Genomic DNA, 21,764 nt, shown 5'->3' with positions numbered 1-21,764 from the left:
ATTAATCATGTACTAATGGTTTGCAAACGCAACCCACACAACACTAATTATCATATACAATAGGCCATCCAATGACTGTAATCAGTGTAGGCTAAATACATGAAAGCCGGGAAGAATACATGGTTCTTGTTGAAACTATAGAGATATTATAGTAAACTATAATATGCTAAGATTAATCACAATATTTGTGAGGTAGGGAGGATATTCAATAATCATTCACTTTATCATTCCTATAGATGGCCTATACATAATGCGTGGTTCTCACGGAGACGCAACGCAAAAACGTACGCGTAATGTAAGTGATTCGACCAATCACAAGTGATAGATTATTCAAACTGTCGCTTGTCATTGGTCAACGTCCTTGCGTTGAGTCTCTAGTGGGAACCAAGCTTAACTCAACAAACAACTTTTTTTTCTAATAGATTCGTAATCAAGTTGCGTGTACTTTCCTTGCTGGATGTCTTCACTACAGCTTGATGGTAGCGTTCTTTTGGATGTTAATTATGTCAACAGATATATACATAAAGATTAAACACTCATTTATGGATCATGAAAAACGATTTGTGTACTGTCGTTACATTGGTTGGATTGCACCCGGTATTGTTGTTCTCATAACTGCGTGCGCAACAAGAGAAAACTACGCATCCGACAGGTAAAGCAATACTTTTATTTTATACACTCGTTATCAGCTAGTGAACGTGCGCGTGCCGTATCAGCGTTTTCACGCGCGCGTTCAATTTGTAGTGTTACCAGGGAGTTCAAACTCCCTGGTGTTACCATTTTTTTTAGGAGAATATAAAGGGAAAACTACTGTATACTTGATGCCTACATTATGTTCAGTTGGTAGAATGCTTGACATAAATATTACGGAGTTGACTAACGCTGATTTTCCACTAGGCGAATTTGTTCGCGCGAATCGAAAGCGCCAGCTTGTACGCATGTGTATTCATGTTTACATCTTCCAAATCCTACTCTACGCATGCGTATTAGCTAACGCCTTCGATTCGCGCGAACAAATTCGCCTAGTGGAAAATTGGCTTTAAACGCATGCGTATTCATGTCTCCATCTTCCAAATCAATCTCGACATGTGCGTATAAGCTCACGCTTTCAATCGCGCGAACAAATTCGCCTAGTGGAAAAAATTGTGTATTGGCTTTGACTTTTTTTAATTCAATGTACCGTAGTAATTTACAAATAAACTTTCAGTATTTTTTTAAAATATAAATTACAGGTGTTGGTTGGACACTGACTCGGGTGCAATATGGACTTTTATTTCTTGTGTCTGTATTACTATCATGGTAAAGTAACATGTATATTCAATAGTATAACACCCTGTGTCATGTTGATATCATTTGTGTGTGGAAACAAATTACGTGCGCCATGACATTCTTCATACAGATGACGACTAACGTAGTGCATTTTATTTCATAGATCGTTTTTGTTCAGATGACTGTTGTTGGGGTTTTAATTTACAAGAAGGCTAAACTGCCAAATCAGGGTAGAGATGACATTGACACTCTTAAACGGCTGAGGTAAATTCTAAAGCAATAATAAAATAAACTAGTAAAACCTTCAAACAGGGACCCTTCTCTTCCAAAAGACACGACAGATCATGAAAACTAGTTGCCGACATTTTCTTAACGTACACCTATTTTAATGAACAGAACCATGGTAGGAGGTTTGCTGATTCTTACTCCAGTCGTTGGAATTCCGTGGATGTTTGGTATAATTATCATTTTTGATGATTCTGAGACAATGCGATACATATTCGTTATTTTGAATAGCACGCAGGGATTCTTCATTTGGTTGACGCAGTGTTTCTTTAGCAAGGAGGTAATTAACTTTAAACCGTTACGAAAACGTGCGCGTAAATATATTGATAATGACGCGCACACATTTTTTCGTAAGCACACCTATGCAGGGATAATATTGACAGACCTAAATATTAATGGTGTACTGTACTTCTAAATTAATAAAGAAAACACTTTTGTATGTGTTGGAAGTTTATCATTATAATAATAATTATATTACAGGTAAGACGTGCAGTGAAGAAGACATTGAGAAACAGAATAGGACCTGTCTTTGATAACACCAGTTCTAATACTATTAACACACGTTCCACGTCCATCGAAATTAAAGAAGTGGAAAACGAGTAATTTGTAAAGAATTATATTTATCAATTCACCGTTGAAATTAACGAATTAGGGTTTAATACTTTCTTGAACTAATCCATTTTTCTTCTGACGTCATAATCACATACATTTTTAATGAGACTATACACGAGACTGGATTATTTATCCATGTTCAGACCAAAAAATAATCCAGTCATAGTAAATGAATGAAAATTCATTCAAAGATAAGCAGTTATTTATAAATTTATAGAGAGATAAACTCAGAGATAACTTATGTCAAGTGAACATAAGTACATATTTTAAGAATTAAATTTAGCCGCCCAGCATGAAGGTAAAAATGTCCTGAATACGGACAATTCACTTTATACTGTAACTACTAAATACTACTCAATCATTTTAATATAACAAAATTAAACAGTGTAGTGTAATGTACAGTATTTAAAAAATGTTTTATAAGATCATTCACTGAATATCTACAAAAGTACCAATTACAAGTGTATTCAGTTGTTATTCGGTCTTTTGATTACAGATATGGACAAACGTCTTGTCTACACAAGCAAACTTTAGTTTCTAAACTCGAGTAAAGCCGATTTTCCACTAGGCGAATTTGTTCGCGCGAATCAAACGTTTCGAAGAGAAAAAAATCGCCTACTCTCTTTCCACTACATGAGCGAAAAGCTGCGACGTTCATGTTCCTCGCGTGGTTGCTGAGCATTTCGATTCGCATGACTGCTCATGAAAGCGTCATAACTCATTTACTGAGCTCTGATTGGTTGCGCAATATTTCGCTTCGCAAAAAGTAGAAACAATTCGAACTAGTAAATTTCGCTGCAGCGAAAAATCAAGGAACTAGAATTCGTCGCAGAAGGGAGTATGACAGACAGAAACTTGAATACGCATGCGCAGAGCATGACGTTTTCGATTCGCGCGAACAAATTCGCCTAGTGGAAAATCAGCTTTACTACTAAATACTACTCAATCATTTGAATATAACAAAATTAAACAGTGTAGTGTAATGTACAGTATTTAAAAAATGTTTTATAAGATCATTCACTGAATATCTACAAAAGTACCAATTACAAGTGTATTCAGTTGTTATTCGGTCTTTTGATTACAGATATGGACAAACGTCTTGTCTACACAGGCAAACTTTAGTTTCTAAACTCGAGTAAGAAAGGTTTTCCGAAGGTTGCTAGTGTAGACCAGTTGACAAACTTTGACAAACTGCAGAAATTTACACTAGCAAAGATTAGTTTGCAAACAAAAAGTTTGTCAAGTTTGCTAAAGCGTACAATTGTTGACAAACTGCAGAAAGAACGAACTTCAGAAGTATACACGATTGGTAATGTTTACTTGGGAGCATACACCAGTTGACAAATCTACATTAGCAAACTTTACAAATTCGAACAAACTGCGAGTTTGTAAAAACAAATTTGGTAAACTTTGCTACCAGTTACTAAACTTCAGCGCTTAATGTAGAAAACTACCGCAGAAGTTAGGCTGTGCAACTTTTTGACAAACTAGTTTGCTAAGGTTTGTGGAATCAGCCATTAAAATAACTTTCTTTGGGTGGTTTGCAGTCATGTGATCCTCCAGATAGACAAATTAATCCTCAAGAAATGAGTCTAGACATCAATCACAAACTTCCCAAAACACAAAAGTTCGTTAAAGTTTTCCTATAGAGTGTAGAGGCTGCACTACACACTTCTCCAAACAGCGGCAAAGTTTGCAAACAAAAGTTCGGTAAAGTTTGCTATAGAGTGTAAAGGCTGCACTACACACTTCTCCAAACAGCGGCAAAGTTTCCAAACAAAAGTTCGGTAAAGTTTGCTATAGAGTGTAGAGGCTGCACTACACACTTCTCCAAACAGCGGAAAAGTTTGCAAACAAAATTTCGGTAAAGTTTGCTATAGAGTGTAGAGGCTGCACTGCACTACACACTTCTCCAAACAGCGGAAAAGTATGCAAACAAAAGTTCGGTAAAGTTTGCTATAGAGTGTAGAGGCTGCTCTACACACTTCTCCAAACAACGGCAAAGTTTCAAATAAAAGTTTGGTATAGCTTGATATTATAGTGTAGACGAGGTTTTTACACAAAAAAAACTTTGTAAATATAAGGGAATTATTGTATTTTGTTTCATCTTTGTGTTTTGTGATGCACAAATTGCAATATGTCATCTTTTGATAATTTATTGTTATCCCTGTGCTGTTGCGCATTATGTAAAACCACGCCATCTTCCCATTTCCATAACAGTCTTGTTTTAGAACAGTCCCTGTAAGGACAAATGTATCAAGCTTGTAAATGAATTGAAGGAAAGTCGAATGTGTCCGCCTTCTTCTAATAAGCTCAGATTTTTTTATCTCTACATAAATCTTTTGATCCAGATTTTTGGATCTAAATCTAATTTTTTATTACACTACAAACGATGAATGCTCTTTTTAACATTAACTAGGTGAAACCTTCCAGTTCAACATTTTGTGTTTGTGTTGAAGTGAAGAGAAGGTATCACAACAGCACAAAAGCTATTGCCTTATAAGCATGGGTAGTAATATTTTACTGATCCTCTTTGGAAAGTGTCATTCAGTATAAACCCAGAATAAATAATATGAGTCATAGCGCACCTGAATGTGTTTTTGGAAATTTGGTTAAAATGTGTAGAATTGTTTGCAATGCGAGACATATTCAAAAAACCATTGCAAGCCAGGATTTTTACAGGGGTTAGTTTTTTCATGAAAGGGGTAATAATCGTCATAGCCAAGCATATTTACCATACTTTTACTGTTTATCTCTAGTTTGAAAATAGGGAAGGAATAAAAATGGGTTTTGTTCAAACCCCTGAATCTCTCATCCCCTCTCCTGGCTACAGACTCTCTATAACTGTGTTTTCCCCATTCAACATTATTTATACATTGTGTTATGCATAATTAAGTCAACAAAGAATTTAATGATTACCTGAATGATGCTACAGAGTCTGGTGGGCATTCAAACAATGACTCTCTGTTAGTTGAATTGAAGAAGTACTTTCTTTGCTGAGAACGACTAAAATTCATACTCCAAGGCTCTGCAAAAAAAGTTATTAAATGATTCGGTTACTTACTTAAAGTTAGTGAAACTATTATATATTTAATCTGTTTTTAAATTGTTACTTCATGTTTGTACTGTACTATTTTGTGCCATGTTGGGCACTGTTATACCCAGATATAAATAAAGAACAATTAATATTAAGTAGTAATCAGTCCAGTTATGTTCGGCTGACCATACCAGGTACCCATTTGTACACCTGGATGGAGCAAGCAATCTAACCAACAGGCAGCTCCATTAGGTCAAAAGTTTCAACTTTGGTTGATTTTCGCTGGCCAATTGGCTTTTGCAAACCGGTAACTGCATAGTATGAAATTGTCGCAGGCAATCATAAGATCAAAGAACTGTTACAAATTCCTAGCTTGGTAAGGCAAGCTCAGAATCGTGTTCTTTGGCTTGGGTGGGAAAAAGCAAAAGCAAAGTAAAGTGTTTTGCCTAAGGACACACACAAGCAAGCGTTGCTCTTAAACTACAAATCTTACCGTTTGTAATTTTGATAAAATGTAGTCCCAAAGGTAAAAAATGAATGTTTTCATCCGATCTAAAACACAGTCTTGGAATCCGTGAACCTTTAACAACTTTCATCTCCAATCTACAACAAATGTATCGTTCAACAAATCAAATTTGGTGTAAAATAGGTTTATAATATAACACATAATTTTCAACATAAAATTAAAGAACCTTGTAATATTAAGTGGGAGAAACCATCAATTTATTGAAATTCAACAAACAAATCCTATAATTGTTTTTCTAAAAACAACGTAAAATCAAAGAATAAATAAATCTATAAAATTAGTAAGTGGAAAAAACCATCTCTCAATAAACAATCATCCATGATATATTCCAGGCATTATACGTTTATTCGCTACTGAAACATGAATGATTCAACAGGGAAGAGTGAAAATTCACTCTTCTCTGGTTCGTTTTGTTGTCCCATAACCTAGGTGGTTGTAGGGGCATAGCAAACGAGGGCGTTATAAGATACAGTAGTACTCATCATGATATGACACTCAGGCATACGCAGTGCCTATCACCTCTCTGGTATTCAGAGATTAAATGTGGATAGCAGAAAATGAGTTGTGATCATTAATAGATAGTCCAACACAATATCAGGTTAAAATAAACGAAAATAATATATACCTTTGAAATATCGTTTCTGCTTGTTCTAGTCTAAATACTTCTTTCACTCTAACTGGAGTCAGATCTTTTCTACTAGATTTGGATATGCTACGCACAAATAATCCTGCTTTTATCATTCTGAAACAAAAATATGCAACACTTATTAATAGAGCTTTAAGATAAAAATATATTCATCAGCCTGGTTGCTTCATATACACTTTACCCACCTTTCAGTAAAGTGCTTTTTTCTTACATCCTCTCCAGCTAACCACATACAGTCTACGATATGTATAGCTGTCATCCGTCTCTGACCGGAACCCTACAGTAAATAATAATAACAATGACCATGCTGTTACTCATTTCATTTATTTATTTGACCAACAAACGATAATATAAAATATATGGAAATGAATTTACTGCATAATTAAGACTAAGTGTCAGCAGTCTCATACGTGTTACAGAGTTACACTGTTTATACATTATATTATATAAAAATGACATTAATTGATAGAAATGATGTTTCCACTGATGAATGAATAATACACAATACAAATAATTAAATTCAAAATATGTAACAAAACAGGTTGTTTTAATTTACTGCACCTCTCCTCGGAGCTCTTGTACTATTTCTGCTTCAAAAAGAGTATCTCCTGGTAGTTGAAGATTGATGTTTTCAAACTTTGTCCATTTGTTGTTGAATCTCCCATCACATTTAAAGACATGCGACCTCTGCAACAAAACATGAACAAATATATAATTTATGCATTTATTTAATCTAATAAGACACATCAAGTTTGGTTTCTACATGAACGCAATGACATAGGTGCAACACAAGTGAGTTGACCAATCACAAACGACAGTTTGGATAACCCATCAAGCTGTGATTGGTCAAATTGCATTGCATCTCAGTGGGAACCAAGCTTTAAAAAAAAATTTTCAAAATATTTAATTGCTGAGAAAAATAAGTCATAAAAAACAATCAGAACACTCAATTACTCTATTCTTTTTGAATGAGATTCTGAACGGGTCATCCTTAAGATGGTTAATATAAAATAAGCACACACAATATTACAAATGCACAGAGTACATACATATATATATACATATATACTGTAAGATGAGGGCGTATCAATTTGATCTCTGTTGCGCGTGCGTACAACTGAGGACTAGTGCTGTTCCACCGTACCACGCCGAGAATGTCAAAGAGTCGCTATCCAATCGAGTTCGAACAATACCATGAAAGCCCCAGTGGTCTAATGGTTAGGACATCTGCATATCAAGCAGGCGGTCCGAGTTCGAGTCTCGGTTGGGGCGACTTTTTCTCATTCTCACAGATTTCCTCATCTTTATCGTTTCAAATTAATTAATTAAATTTCAGTATATCACCGGGCGGTTTAGAATTAATGTTCTTTGCCTGATTTGTTTATATATATAAAAGTATCTCTTCGGAGATCCCGCCTCGTGAATAAAAATACTGTAAGATGAGGGCGTATCAATTTGATCTCTGGTGCGCGTGCGTACAACTGAGGACTAGTGCTGTTCCGCCGTACCACGCCGAGAATGTCAAAGAGTCGCTATCCAATCGAGTTCGAACAATACCATGAAAGCCCCAGTGGTCTAATGGTTAGGACATCTGCATATCAAGCAGGCGGTCCGAGTTCGAGTCTCGGTTGGGGCGACTTTTTCTCATTCTCACAGATTTCCTCATCTTTATCGTTTCAAATTAATTAATTAAATTTCAGTATATCACCGGGCGGTTTAGAATTAATGTTCTTTGCCTGATTTGTTTATATATATATATGTATGTACACATGCAATTGCACGAGTTTCTATCTAAATATAAACCAAATATGAGCATAGATCTCAAGCGTGTTTGTGTATACAGTACTTACTCCAACTCCCATTATGTAGACTCTACTGCCACCAGACACCATGCAACGATAGTCGTACACGCTATGAATCGATGCAAGATTTGTGGGATCAAGCAATGTGACTGCCTCATGCAAATCTGTTTGTTCCTAGAAAGATTAGACCAGTTTATATAGGTCTGTAAATGCCATGTGTAATCTTTTGTTTTGTCTTTAGGTACAAATAATATTGTGCCAATAATGTAATTTACATACTCAAATGAGAACCTTTAGGGACCATGGCAAAGTTATTCTACTGCAATTACTGCAGTAACTACGTTTTGTGTACTTTGTAAACTTTTTTCAATTAATTAGCAAGATTTTTCTTTGAGTAATGATATACGCACCGTTTGTTGCATAAACTTATACATTGAAACTAAAATATTATGTTACTTACATAAACAAAATGTAGTTACTGCAGTAACTGTAGTAAAATAATTTTGACATGATATCTTAGCAACATTAATTGTTTTTTGTTTTTTTTAAATGAAATAATCAACCTACTTACATAATTTGTATTAACTTTGCACAAGTTTTCAAATTTTGTGTTGGGATCAGGAATTTTTGGCGCCGATCTTGTCCTGTCCGGGACCTAAAACAACCAATAAAGAAACAAACCAAACTTTACACCAATCCAATTAACAAAACCAAACAATGAAATTATGTATTACAAAATAATTTAAAAAGATATACAGCAAAACTTTTTTTTAAGTTGACTTACTCCCCAGAGCTTAAGACAGTCAACCCTTGTATCTGCCTGCTTTGCCTCTGTAAGACTAGTATTCCTGACAAATGCTTGGATTTTGGCAAGTGCTTGGGCCTGAGTACGAGCCTGTCTAATGGTATAAAACAAAGACAGATATAAAACATGGGTTTATTATAGTAAAAAATGGGTATCCTGTAGCCTTTTTTAAGTGTGGGAAAGGTGGGTAATGATTTGGGGCAACATGTATTTCAACTTTAGTTACCAAACCAGGGCCTAGAAATAGAGCTTACACATTAAATGTATACATTATCACTTTTTTTATTTTACATACAAAACAATTGATATTCCCAATTTCCTAAACACCAAAGAACATAAATATTTTAGATACTAAAACAACTTACTTTTCATTCTGATTTGTAATATTCTTGAAAAATTCTTCATCGTCCACTAAATATTTCAGTGGTACTATTTCTAAGATGTCTGTCTCTGTGTTCGTAAGTTCATTTAATCTGTTGTTTATCTCAAACATGTAGTCGTGTATTGGCTCACTATCTTTCCGTCGCCCCTTGCATACAACATATCTGAAACAAAATATATGTAGAAAGTAGAAAAAACATGTAACAGGAAATGGGTTTACACGTTCAAGATAACGCATAAATGGAAGCCTTTTGAACACATGTGATGATCACCAAATTCTACGTACTGTAACTAGTAAAATTATGTAATATATGTAACACATGTGTCACTGTATCACAGAATTTGCCTATGATACTGGAGAAATTATAGATACAGTAGAGAGAATAAGTTAAATGTGATATATATCAACATTCTATGTTGACGTACCAGTAAGCAGTGGACAATTATACAATTGACAATATGTTTATATGCATTTATATTTTGAAAGAAAGGATGAATGTACGTACCTTTCTGAATTTGCTGGGCGGCTTGTAATAGGTTTAAACAGTGAAACACTATCAAAGGACATATACAGCAGAAAAATAAGACCAATGCTGAATGGTGTAAAAAGGTCAAAGGTCTTGCATACAAAGTTCCCTCCTAAAGGAGTGAAATATACATGCATAGTATTAAAAACTATCGAAGGGATCACACATCAACAACTATAAATGACATAACGCTAAGGCTTGTTGAATAGAACAACTTGGTTGAATCAAATGTCAAATAGCTGAAGGTCTGTCTACACTATAAAACTGTATTTGACAAAAAATGCCCATATAATGACACATGACATATCACTACCATATTTGGGCACATCACACTTTTTGTGTCACAAATAAATTCTGACCATAAAATAGTACCTTGGCATGTGATATAAAATCAATCATTCAAATATATCATTCATTATTTATAATTTACTCATCATAATCGTCATGATACTCTCACTTTCAAGCATCTTCGCTCCAGTAATGATATGTCAAAATTTTGCATCCCGACCAGATTCACTAGAACTTGGAATTCCATACCCAATGAGATTCGTGATATTTTTGTTAATGGTTCTTTTATTAATTTTAAATTATCTCTAAAGCTATATTTTAAATGTCGGAGAGAAACTTTTTAAATTTTTAAATGAAATGATATGTCTACTATATTTGTATATATTCTTGTTATTTGTTATTTATGTGTTGGAGAGACACACCTTACCGGTGACAGCGTGTGTTTAATGCTTTTGTCTTTCCTCGGCCTCGTGTCTTGTTTTTCATATATATATATTTATTTTTATGTTTTTTTTGTAATTATTATTTTATGTTTATTGCCGAAATGAATAAAATAAAATAAATAAAATAAATAAATGGCAAGTATACCATTAATTGGCAAACGATCAATACTTTATATAGATAAATGAATAAATACTGAAAACCTACCTTCTCGTAAAACTGAGAGACCGCATAGGAATTGACACAGTAACAGTTGCTTTGTTAATACTTCTTGAATATTCTCTTGGCCTTCAACGGAAAATCCCTAAAATTAATTTCATAGAAGTGAATTATCAGCAATTTGTTTTAATAATCAATGAATTAAGCGCTCATAAACTGATTGAAATACTTGCCAGAATGCAGAGAGCGCAATCGATACGATATGATCCGTTAGATATACATTTTTTTTAAATTCTGGACATTAAATTTAAAATAATAAAAATGAATTAATTTCATAAAAGTGAATTTATAGACAATTAATTTTAATAATCAATGAATTAAGCGTTCGTAAACTCATCGAAATATTTGGCAAAATGCAGACAGCATCATCAATACGATATGATCTGTTTGAAAATAGTGGACCATATCATACAAAACCCAAAATTTCCTTGCTCCTCAAGGCTTATGACACTTTCTAACTAAAATTATTGCCAATGGGAGGATGACTACTCAAAAAAAAAAAAATCTTCACATTCCTAAACCCTCTCTTGAAACTCTCCTTCAGCTACAAGGCCCCTTATTTCTACAATGATCTTCCTCTGTCTATCCGCAATTCAGTATCATTTTCCTCATTCAAAAATAGACTTATGACTTTTCTCCAAACTATGTAATCATTTTCCAGACTTTAAATTGTAAAATATTAGATCTAAGTATATATATTTTTATTTTTGCTTAATTTAACATATTAGTTATTTTACTATATTTCAAATTTTCATATTCAGATTTTTAATTCTCATGTAACTTATTATATTTATAGGCTTTTGTTTTTAACTGTTATTGTTGTATTTTGTGTATTGTATCTGTTCTGAGGGTCCCAAATGATCAGCAATTGCTGGATGGATCACCCTCATTAAATATGGTTCAAATAAAATATTAAAAAATAAAAATAAAATAAACATATAAAACAAGTAATGCACTTGATATTTTGGAAAAAAATATAACAATACCTACACCATCAGCCATAAAAAGGTGAACACCCAGGCCATCTGTATTATCCAAAACAAAACGTCTAAACTCCGTCAAGTTATCAGCATTCATAATATCACCATCCCCATTGATGCCTCCTACTCCTATTGGTCAAAATAGTGCATTTTATGTACAAGCAACTCTTAAGAAATGAGTATGGCTGGATTTTCGAACACATGTAAAGATTACAATTGGAAAGCTTAAGGATTTCTGAATTTTCAGAGAGTTTGAGACATTGCAAATTCTATCCATTTTACATATATAACCAAGCTTGCTTAGGTGAACATTTTTACCCAATGCATTTTCTGCTTTCGCCATATCCTGTTCATTTTGTTTAACTTCTCAGTTTTTCTTACCATAATGAGGCTCAAAGAACTCTGCAGAGGCTGCAAAAAAATCCTCCAACTTGAAGTCATTTCCTCCCTTTAACGTGAGACCAAATCCCTTTGCATAGTTCTTTTTGCGCCACAACACATATTCTGAAAATCCACCGGGACCAGCGCACACATCAGCAAAAAAGAACAGTTGATTGGTGTTTGTCAACGGCTCCTATAAAACAAAAGGGTGCAGGTCAAGTCGGCCCTAAACCGTCTCGGCCAAAGTCAAGTTGGCCCCACGTCAAGTCGGCCCCAAGTCAACTCGGCCTCACGTCAACTCGGCCAAAAACTAATCGGTTAACTCGACCAAAATAAAGTATGGAACGCAAAAAGTGCTTAATATTATTATGATTCTTACTATCCACGCTTTAAAAAAAATGAAGAAATAAAAAAAATAATATAATTAAATAATATCATATAAAAAAATGAACTCATTGCTGATATGAATATAAGTACCCACGTGTTACAAAAACACGTGCAGGTACCGCATTTTAGTAAATCGAAGACGGAGGCCTACGTTCCACCATTTGGCCATAGAAAAAATGATCGTACATATTGTTTTTGTCCATGATTTGCGTTTTTAAAAAAGGGGAATCACCCGGTCAGTGAAAACACGTAGCAGTTGTAGATATCGAAAAAGCTGGCAAAGGCGCAGGGAGGCGCAACTACGAATTGTTTTCAATTGTGCAATTTGAAATTTTATTAAACGTAAATAAAGGAAAGTTGGTGAAATCATTCCTATTTTTTTTGCTAAATATATTATTGTCTAAATATTAATATTCATTAAAAGTCAGAATTATTTATAGTTAAAAAATTGTGAAGAAATATTATTTTATCAATCCCGTTCCATACTTTAACGGGGCCGAGTTGACCGATTATTTTTTGGCCGAGTTGACGTGAGGCCGAGTTGACTTGAGGCCGAGTTGACTTGAGGCCGAGTTGACTTGGGGCTGACTTGACTTGGGGCCGACTTGACTTTGGCCGAGACGGTTTAGGGCCGACTTGGATCGAAATCAAACAAAATTGTAAAAACAATTTTGAAAAAGGAGACCAGGATACGAGGGTTGCCCAAAGATTCTAAGGCTGTTTGGACACTGAGTATTTTTAAATACTTAAAAGTCAGCAGTTAATTAAAACCACTGTATAAGGTAAAAAAAAAATTTGAGTAGATTAAGCTCTGTCTACACTATCAAACTATATGAGATACAAAAAATGTGATGTGCCCATATATGGGCATTATGATGTCATATCACTACCATATTTGGGAATAAGACTACCATATTTGGGCACATCACACTTTTTTTTATCAAAACTAGTTTGATAGTGTAGACAGAGCTGTAGATGGACACTTACACCAGTGTCTTTCTTTGGATTCGTAAACATCATATCAAAAACAGTGTCCATATTAGCCATCTTCATAGCCGCACGATTTAGAAAGATTCCACCTCGTATTGTCTCGTAAGGATTTGAGCGAGTACGAGCTTGCCTCATCTCTTCTGGTTCCAACGTATCAAATATCGTCTGTAAATAAATAACAAAGAGATTACCACCTATCTGATAGGACAGTGATTAATACTATTGGTAATCCATGGATATAAAATAAAAAATAAATAAACTAGAACAAAGATGAAAATGAAAGAGAAAAAAAATGCCAATTCATATGGTATGCAAAATATATAAACTGGTTAATTTATGTTTTGCAAGAAATCATCAATCCTTAACTTTACTATGATATTTATCTTACTTTACCTTTGCCTTCAGAACTCCCTTTAAAATGTCCTCACTACAAAAATTTGTTTCATCATCAATTATGTATTTTCTCTGTAAACAAATGTAAATTGTTGTGTTATAAACAAAGATATAGTTATTATAATTTGATTATGGGAGCATCAATAAGCATGTTAAACACATCAAAAGAATAAATATCTTTAAAGATGTATTGTTGTCCCAAAAAACATGAGAATTGAAGATTAATTAAAAAAGACTTTAAATAGGCCATTACACAGTTTTAATAATGTTAATCACAATTGTGTTTACTCTTTAAAAAAGGCAATATAAATGGTTTAATTCAACCACATTTTTTTTCGATAAAATTTTTGGTCAAATTGACTATTAAAAACTATTATATGACATTAATTGGCATGTTCAACAAAACTTTTTTAAATGATTGTGTAAATTGATAGTGTAGGCATAGCTTAAGTATGATTAAAGCTGTATCTCTGTTTTGGTAACATTACTTTGATTGTACACCATAGCACTGTGGTATTAACACCAGTAAAAACATTTGTGGATAATCTGTAAGTAATTCCTTCAAAACAAACAAAATAATAAAATAATAATTTATACACTTTACATTGCCTTCTTGTATCCATTGCAGCATTTCTTCAAGTCTTGGTACAGGTCCAGAATAGGATGGTAGCCAATCAACTACCTCATGAGATGAGATCTGAAACAGCACATTAAAAAAGTAAAACAACATACGATTAAAATAAAAAGGGAAGCGCAAATGATGAAGACAGATATATGACTGAGCACATTCTGTGAAGTACAGGAGGTAAGTCTAGGATAAAATTGATACATGATACCTATTATTTGTTTTTATATAGCACTTATTGCACAATGCTTCTAAGCACTTCACTTATTACCCAGTCATCTTTTTTTATCAAACACTTCTGGAAACATACTCCCATAATGCAGCTAGTAATCAGTGCAAACAGTAAAGTACTGTACAGTGCAAACAGTAAAGTACTGTACAGTGCAAACAGTAAAGTACTGTACAGTGCAAACAGTAAAGTACAGTGCAAAGTTGTGTCTTGATCTTCTAACCGGGTACCCATTTATGCACCTGGGTGGAGAGAGGCAAACCTAAGTAAAGTATCTTGCCTAAGGATACAAGCAATGCAGCGGGAGTTGGATTCAAACTCGTGATCAGTAATTCAACGTCCAACACACTGCGTAATAATTTTTTTTTTACAAAACCATTAATAATTTTAATTTTACATACATCATCTTCATAATTCCAGGTAAGTTCTGTTGATGCTTCAAAACCTTTTTTCTGTAAACCAAGACCACGTCGCCCTCGTTGTGTTGACGCTTCCACTATATCAACACGCCCTTCTCCATGCTTTCCAAGTCCAGAGCCTTCTTTATGACCCATTTTTGCCTAAATATAAACATATTATTCACATGTTTATTAACCGTTATTTGTTTGTAGGAGAAACAGTACCATTATGTCATGGTGGGCCAGGCATGGAAGGGCTTTCAACTAACCATCATTTTCTGTGCAAAATCACTGTACATGGCTGGTTTGTCCTTTGATGCTCCTGGATGTGACTGAACATTACCACTTTCTTCACTAGGCTTAGTTGGTGCAAAGAAAGACATGTTTCCTCCCATCTCAGAATAGTTACTTTTGCTAATTATACTGGATTCCTCTCCAGAATCTTCAGAACTTAAATGACTGCCAAATACTTCTTCTTGTGTAGTTCCTTGAAAAAAGCCTAAAAAACAACTTTTAATATATAAGTTATAAAACAAACTTAATTTGAATTGAATTATTTTAACATAATTGTACAGTAATACTGTAAGTCATATATGATTTTTATCGCAAAATGATTTGTTGCAGAATAGAATCAAGGAAATTACAACAGAACAGGCTATACAGCCTACAATCCATATTATTATTTAATATTATTTATTAACATACAATAGGCCTAGGCCTAGTCAATACAATCTGGCTGTATGTCTGCTTTTTGTTGTATAAAATAAATATTATCTTGGGCCATGTGACCAAAACGGTACCAAACCTGAGGTTCAGTAAATGTAAAAAAGAACCGGTAATTTATAATTATTCCTATATTTGTGATAACAAGTATCTCAACTTAAAACCTAGGCCTAGCTTAGCTTAGCTAGCCTGGGCCTACCTCCTGCAGCAGCATATCCTGCAGAAGACCCCGTTGAACCCGATGATCGTTGACCCTCATCGTAATCGGAGGAAAATCTTTTCTTTTTAATCGGACTGTAATTGATACTTTCCCGTTCTTCGCAACTATCATCTTGGGATGAAGATGGGCGTTTTCTGCTTGACATTCTTACTCAATTTAAAATGCATTTGTCAGTATAAAATAACATTTGAATCTTGTATCTTTTTACTAAACTTATTTACTTCTATATCGCCCTCTATCGACATTATGAGGACATAATTTTTATTTCAACAAATAAAAAATAAAGGGTCATCCAGTTTCAGACAATAAACCTTTTGGATGAATCACTAAAATATTTTATATATCATTACAAATGTAATCCCCATCTATCAATAAATTATTAGTTTTTTCAGTACGCAATACGGGCACTGAACGCCCAGAGTCGCAATCTGGGATTTTCCCCGACAGTCATTTTAAACGAAATCCCAGGATGTTGGAAATTACAGCTTGTGACGTCGCCCATGTAACATTGGATACAAAATAACAGCATTACTAAAAATAAACGTCACTGTCAATTACGGGATAGAGATGGCAACGGCAGGGAGGACTCACCAAACATTTGGTTCAGATGAACGTATTTTTGACCCAGAATGCAACGAGGAAACAATTGATGATTTTCTGTTCATAAACAAGCCTTCTCAGCTCTGTATTAGGTAGGCTATGAATAGAGCATAATAGAGATATTATTAATATTATAATTCACTATATATCTCATCTCGGGATGGGGTCAGGATAGGCCCAGGTCTATGGAAAGTCGGTATATAATTTTATTATAGAAATAGACTACAATTTTCTCCATGACAATCTTCACAATATAATCAACCCTCAGTGGACAAAATCAGAGCCAAGATTTATACAGGGGTGGGGTTGATCGTTTCCACGGGGAAAACCGTCATCGTTTACCACACTAAATCTGTTGATCTATTATTTGAAAGGGTCGATCCTCATCTCTCGTACAAATAGGTTTCGTAACACCAACTGCCATTCGGGCACTGAATGCTTGTCAGTATGTCAGTATTCCGACCGAGAGTGATGTGACACTTAGTAATTGTTTTTGTTAGCTTTCAATTTATCTGTTTTTGTATATTATCTCTGATCAAACATAAATTCTATGTATATCTTACATTAAATGGAAGTAATTTTTCACTGATGAATGAATGAAACTGGAAGTTCGTTCAAACAGCAAGCATAAAAATCACAAAAAGTAATAATTTTTATATTTTATTTAATAATTTTAAAAGTGATGGCATAACATGGATTCGAGTACTTGGACCTGGGTATCAGGATGCTCAAACCAACTATGACGTCGATCATCTTGCTGCATCGCTTCAAAAACTGACCACTGCACAACAATCGCAAGCTACGCTAAATCAAGAAGAAACCAGCGAAGATGACGAAATCGCAATAACTCAAGATGAAATTAATTCACTTGACGAAGAATTGACGTCAGGAAAATGGATGATTTTTCCAAAACGAGACTACGTTGACCACATTTGGGGAAAGATAGCAGAGGCAACCGTATCTGGAAAGCTAGGTGAAGGTGCAACTATGGCTAAAGTGGCCCCCGTCGGAGATAATGAAGAGAGCTCTTACATCGCGGTGTACACACCAGACTATCGCAACAAAGCCCAGGTATATGAAGTGGAGAGGAAACTGCGGGATATTGGCATTAAAGGCACCATGAAGTATAAGCCTGATATCAATACAAAAACTGGAGTTTACCGCCACAACAATTACAAGATGAGACCTAGTATATATGTCACATATGATAAGTCAGATTCCAAAGGCAAGTCTGGTGTCAAAAGCAAGACAACATCATTATAGAAACTTTCAATGTTACCAAGCAACGGTAAGACTTTAAACCAGTCGCATTCATTCTCATTCCATGCTTCACGTTGCTGTTTTTTCCTGTAGGCCTACGTCAATTCGTCACGCTGTTAGTTTCATCCGCACGAATGTGATGGTGACATGCAACATACTATATTGTACTGATGAGTGTTATATGCAATCCAAAAGAAGATACTTTCCCGTGAAAAAACGAGGGGATGTATATACACTACGGCCAACTCTGGTTACTGAATAACTCTCCATTCAATTTGTAACGCGCACTTGAATTTTTTCGGTGCAAGTTTGGTTACTTTTCATTGTTTTTCATTTCATTATGACACTAAATATAACCCGCAAAATCGTTCACGTCTGCTCTTGTTTTTATTTTACCATTTAAGGTATCCTTTGTTCTATAATACTATAAAGCACGGTTGTAAACAAGTGGGATACATGCTTATAAACCGCTGGAGTAACTGGATTGAATTAATGATTAAATTTATAGATTCTGCTATTATTTTACTTCCTTCTTGAAGCCTATACCCAGTTCTGTTTTTACTCATAGTACAATACTTTGCACAAACACAGTATTCCAATTAAAATAAAGAGATTTTTCTCATCACCGTCGTTTATCATTTCTATTCATTTCATACCATCGAAAACGAAAAAATAATGTTTTATTTGTGTTCTTTTCATTAGTGATGGAATTAGTTGGATACGAGTGCTTGGACCGGACTATCGTAAAACACATTGGGTTCAAACTTGTGATGTTGATGAGCTGACGTCATCATTCAAAAAGCTTACCCACAACCAATCAACGACATCATCAGATGAAGATGCCGCGGCATCTGACGAGGATGAGAAAGGAGGCGTATCACAAAACGAAATTTTTTCACTTGACGAAGAATTGACGTCAGGAAAATGGATGATTTTTCCAAAACGAGACTACGTTGACAACATTTGGGGAAAGGTAGCAAAGGCAACCGTATCTGGGAAGCTAGGTAAAGGTGCAACTATGGCTAAAGTGGCCCCCGTCGGAGAAAATGAAGACGTCAGCTCTTACATCGCGGTGTACACACCTGACTATCGCAACAAAGCCCAGGTATTTGACGTGGAGAAGAAAATGCGAGATATCGGTATTAAAGGCAGGCTGAAGTACAAGCCTGACATCAATACAAAAACTGGGGTTTATCGAAATAATGAACATAAGGTAAAGCCGAGTATTTATGAGACGACGGATGAACATAGTCCAACATCAGGCTATCACGGAAAGGGTGGGTATCGCGAAAGGGGTGGGTATCGCGAAGGGGATGGGTATCGCGAAAGAGGTGGGTATCGCAAAAGGGGTGGGTACCGTGGGAGGGGTAGGTCTAATGGAAGTAGAGGATACCAAGGGAGAGATGAAAGGAATGGTGGATATTAAAGTTATAATAACCATGCGTGATTATGGTGTGATGACGGACACAATTCACTATAAAATCAATAGACTATAGATTGATAATGGCCGACGATGAAGACACTCCAAAATGACTACGAACATTCTTCGTTTGTTAATGTTGTATTGTATAAATTGATGTAGTAAGGAGGTCACAAAAGATACGTCTGTGCTTTTGTCAATGCTAGGCCTACCCAGAAAGTGACTTAATACATAGGTGATTGTTGCTTAAAGTTGAGAACGAGTTTCATTGTTTGCATTTAATATATTAAAAATTCAATAAAAGAAATGTACCCCAACCAAATACGAAGTCCAAACGAAAAAGAATTTAGGCCTGTTGATGTATAATAACAACATTTCACTGGTTAAGTTGTTTATTTGTTGTGTCCTCAGCATAACTATTACTATAATAGTAATTTAATAATTGGTTGTAAGACTTTTTTCAGCTAGAAAGCATATTTATTCAATAAAGGTCTAGTGATGAAGTTATTTTGGAAGGGTTTTTCATGTATTACCGTTTCATTAAACTGTGAATGAGATGTGTTAAACAGTGTTGCTGTTATGTAGATTATCGATTAAACTAAATTAAACAATATAGTCCTCTTTAGACTTTTGATTCTTTCAAGAGGATAGTTACAATAAACCAAAAAAATGGCATCTTCAGCTGGACATCGACAATCGATAATTTTCTGTCTCGTACCAAGCCATCACAATTGAAGTCGAGGTAAGTTACACTACATATTTCTAAACATGGCGTGGGCAAGGGCACTACCACTTTTAATAGTCTTATGTGCGTAGGGGTAAGGCAAACAAAAATTATCTAACAAATTAGGGGGAAATGCCCTTCCATCTCCCTGGCCGTCTAATTATGGATACGCTCATCGACACGAAACAGACACATATTAAGGCATAACACAACCCTGTGTGACGTGTTTACCGCGAAACTTAAAATACATGAAATGCATGTGGTACTTAGTCGGTCTCAAATTCACTTTTTCACGTTCTTCGCCGACCCAAAATATAGCCGTTAGAGAGCAAATGTATATATCATTTTGATGAAATACTTACGGTTACAGTCATAACAACTATCATCATGAGAATAGAAGGACTACTGGATGGAATGTAGGAATGTGAAGATTACGTCGATGACGGCGCTATTGACAAGTCCCTATGGCAAAATATGTAGCAAGCAGGATCTATCTTTCTTTTTTAGACAAAGTCTTCGGGTGCACGGAGTTGATATGCCCACATGATGAGCTTAAGTTTAAGGTTTATTAGTATTTTTTCTTGTCTATTGTATATTCTCAAAATCTTAAACTGCGTTATCAATTATGGGAAAACTTCGATAATTTGTATTCATGACGTAATATCTGTTGTCTTTATAGGCCTAATTATTATTATTATTATTATTTTATTTATATAGCGCTTTTCCAAATTAGTATAAAATTATCAAAGCGCTTTACATCAGCACACCCAACAATGAGTCACTTCTTAGGAAATAGATGTGTTTTGAGGGCTTTTTTAAATTTTAAAACCGTGGTTTATTCACGGATCACAGACGGGAGTTCGTTCCACATCACCGGTCCAAATTTTGAGAAAGTATTATTTCCAGAGGTCCGCTTTTCGAGACAGTGATCCAATCTAGTGTGATCTATCTCGGACCTCAGGCGTCTCTTAGCACATCTATACACCCGTAAGAGATTGCTCAGATAACAGGGCGCATTATTATTTATACAATTGTAGACATGAAGTAACATTTTAAAAGTGATTCTACTTTCAACAGGTAGCCAATGCAATTCATAAAGCAGAGGTCTAGAACTAACAAACATAGGTACTTGGTAAATTAACCTGGCAGCCCGGTTCTGAAGCTTTTGTAATCTCGAAATGTTATGTTTGGACATTCCAACAAATAGTGAGTTACAAATCTAACCTGGATAGAATTAGTGACCTCAAAGCCTCGGTACACGTTTTTTTGTCTAAACAATTTCTTATTCTACGCAATGCCCTTAAGAAAAAATTTACAGTACGGCAGACATTATCAATGTGGGGTGTCATACGAAGAAAAACATCAAACACCACACCAAGATTTCTAACTGTGTTGGAGGGTTTAACAATAATTTCACCAATATTCAGTTGAATATTTCTATTACTAATGTCGACTTTTGGTGGAGTTAAAACTAATAACTCTGTTTTTGATTCATTAAGTTTAAATTGATTTTTGTACATCCAAATACTAAGATCATTAATACATTTAGTAATTCTATAAATGGCAACTTCGAGATCCCCTGGCACTTTAGGGTTA

The 21,764-nt window shown here is 34.8% G+C and overlaps 2 protein-coding genes and 2 non-coding genes across 5 annotated transcripts; 3 read left to right on the top strand and 1 right to left on the bottom strand.

The window, feature by feature from the left end:
* Positions 1-1,240: 1,240 nt before the first annotated feature.
* Positions 1,241-16,368, bottom strand: LOC140059803 (cap-specific mRNA (nucleoside-2'-O-)-methyltransferase 1-like). The gene is made up of 20 exons (XM_072105726.1): positions 16,144-16,368; positions 15,491-15,720; positions 15,225-15,383; positions 14,574-14,666; positions 13,970-14,041; positions 13,574-13,741; positions 12,200-12,392; positions 11,829-11,947; positions 10,827-10,923; positions 9,870-10,002; positions 9,348-9,527; positions 8,962-9,076; positions 8,749-8,832; positions 8,226-8,351; positions 6,937-7,062; positions 6,561-6,652; positions 6,355-6,471; positions 5,697-5,806; positions 5,086-5,194; positions 1,241-4,405 (listed from the first exon to the last, which is right to left on the bottom strand). Exons 1-20 carry the CDS (start codon positions 16,307-16,309, stop codon positions 4,270-4,272), a joined length of 2,625 nt encoding a protein of 874 aa, XP_071961827.1. The 5' UTR covers positions 16,310-16,368; the 3' UTR covers positions 1,241-4,269.
* On the top strand, positions 7,576-7,647 carry Trnad-auc (transfer RNA aspartic acid (anticodon AUC)). The gene has a single exon. It is a non-coding gene; the product is annotated as a tRNA-Asp (tRNA).
* Positions 7,940-8,011, top strand: Trnad-auc (transfer RNA aspartic acid (anticodon AUC)). The gene has a single exon. It is a non-coding gene; the product is annotated as a tRNA-Asp (tRNA).
* A 274-nt stretch (positions 16,369-16,642) lies between the features above and the next one.
* Positions 16,643-20,120, top strand: LOC140059812 (UPF0696 protein C11orf68-like). 2 transcript variants are annotated; one of them, XM_072105742.1, is made up of 2 exons: positions 16,643-16,856; positions 17,445-18,709. In XM_072105742.1, exons 1-2 carry the CDS (start codon positions 16,732-16,734, stop codon positions 18,025-18,027), a joined length of 708 nt encoding a protein of 235 aa, XP_071961843.1. In that variant the 5' UTR covers positions 16,643-16,731; the 3' UTR covers positions 18,028-18,709. The 2 variants fall into 2 exon arrangements, with proteins under 2 accessions (XP_071961843.1, XP_071961842.1); XM_072105741.1 differs by lacking the exon at positions 17,445-18,709 and adding an exon at positions 18,727-20,120 and having other exon boundaries at positions 16,646-16,856.
* Positions 20,121-21,764: the final 1,644 nt, after the last annotated feature.

Source organism: Antedon mediterranea, chromosome 10, assembly GCF_964355755.1.
Source record: "Antedon mediterranea chromosome 10, ecAntMedi1.1, whole genome shotgun sequence".
In the NCBI taxonomy this organism is placed as follows: domain Eukaryota; kingdom Metazoa; phylum Echinodermata; class Crinoidea; order Comatulida; family Antedonidae; genus Antedon; species Antedon mediterranea.
The sequence above is the reverse complement of the archived record's forward strand: the minus strand, read 5'-3'. Positions and strand labels throughout refer to the sequence as shown.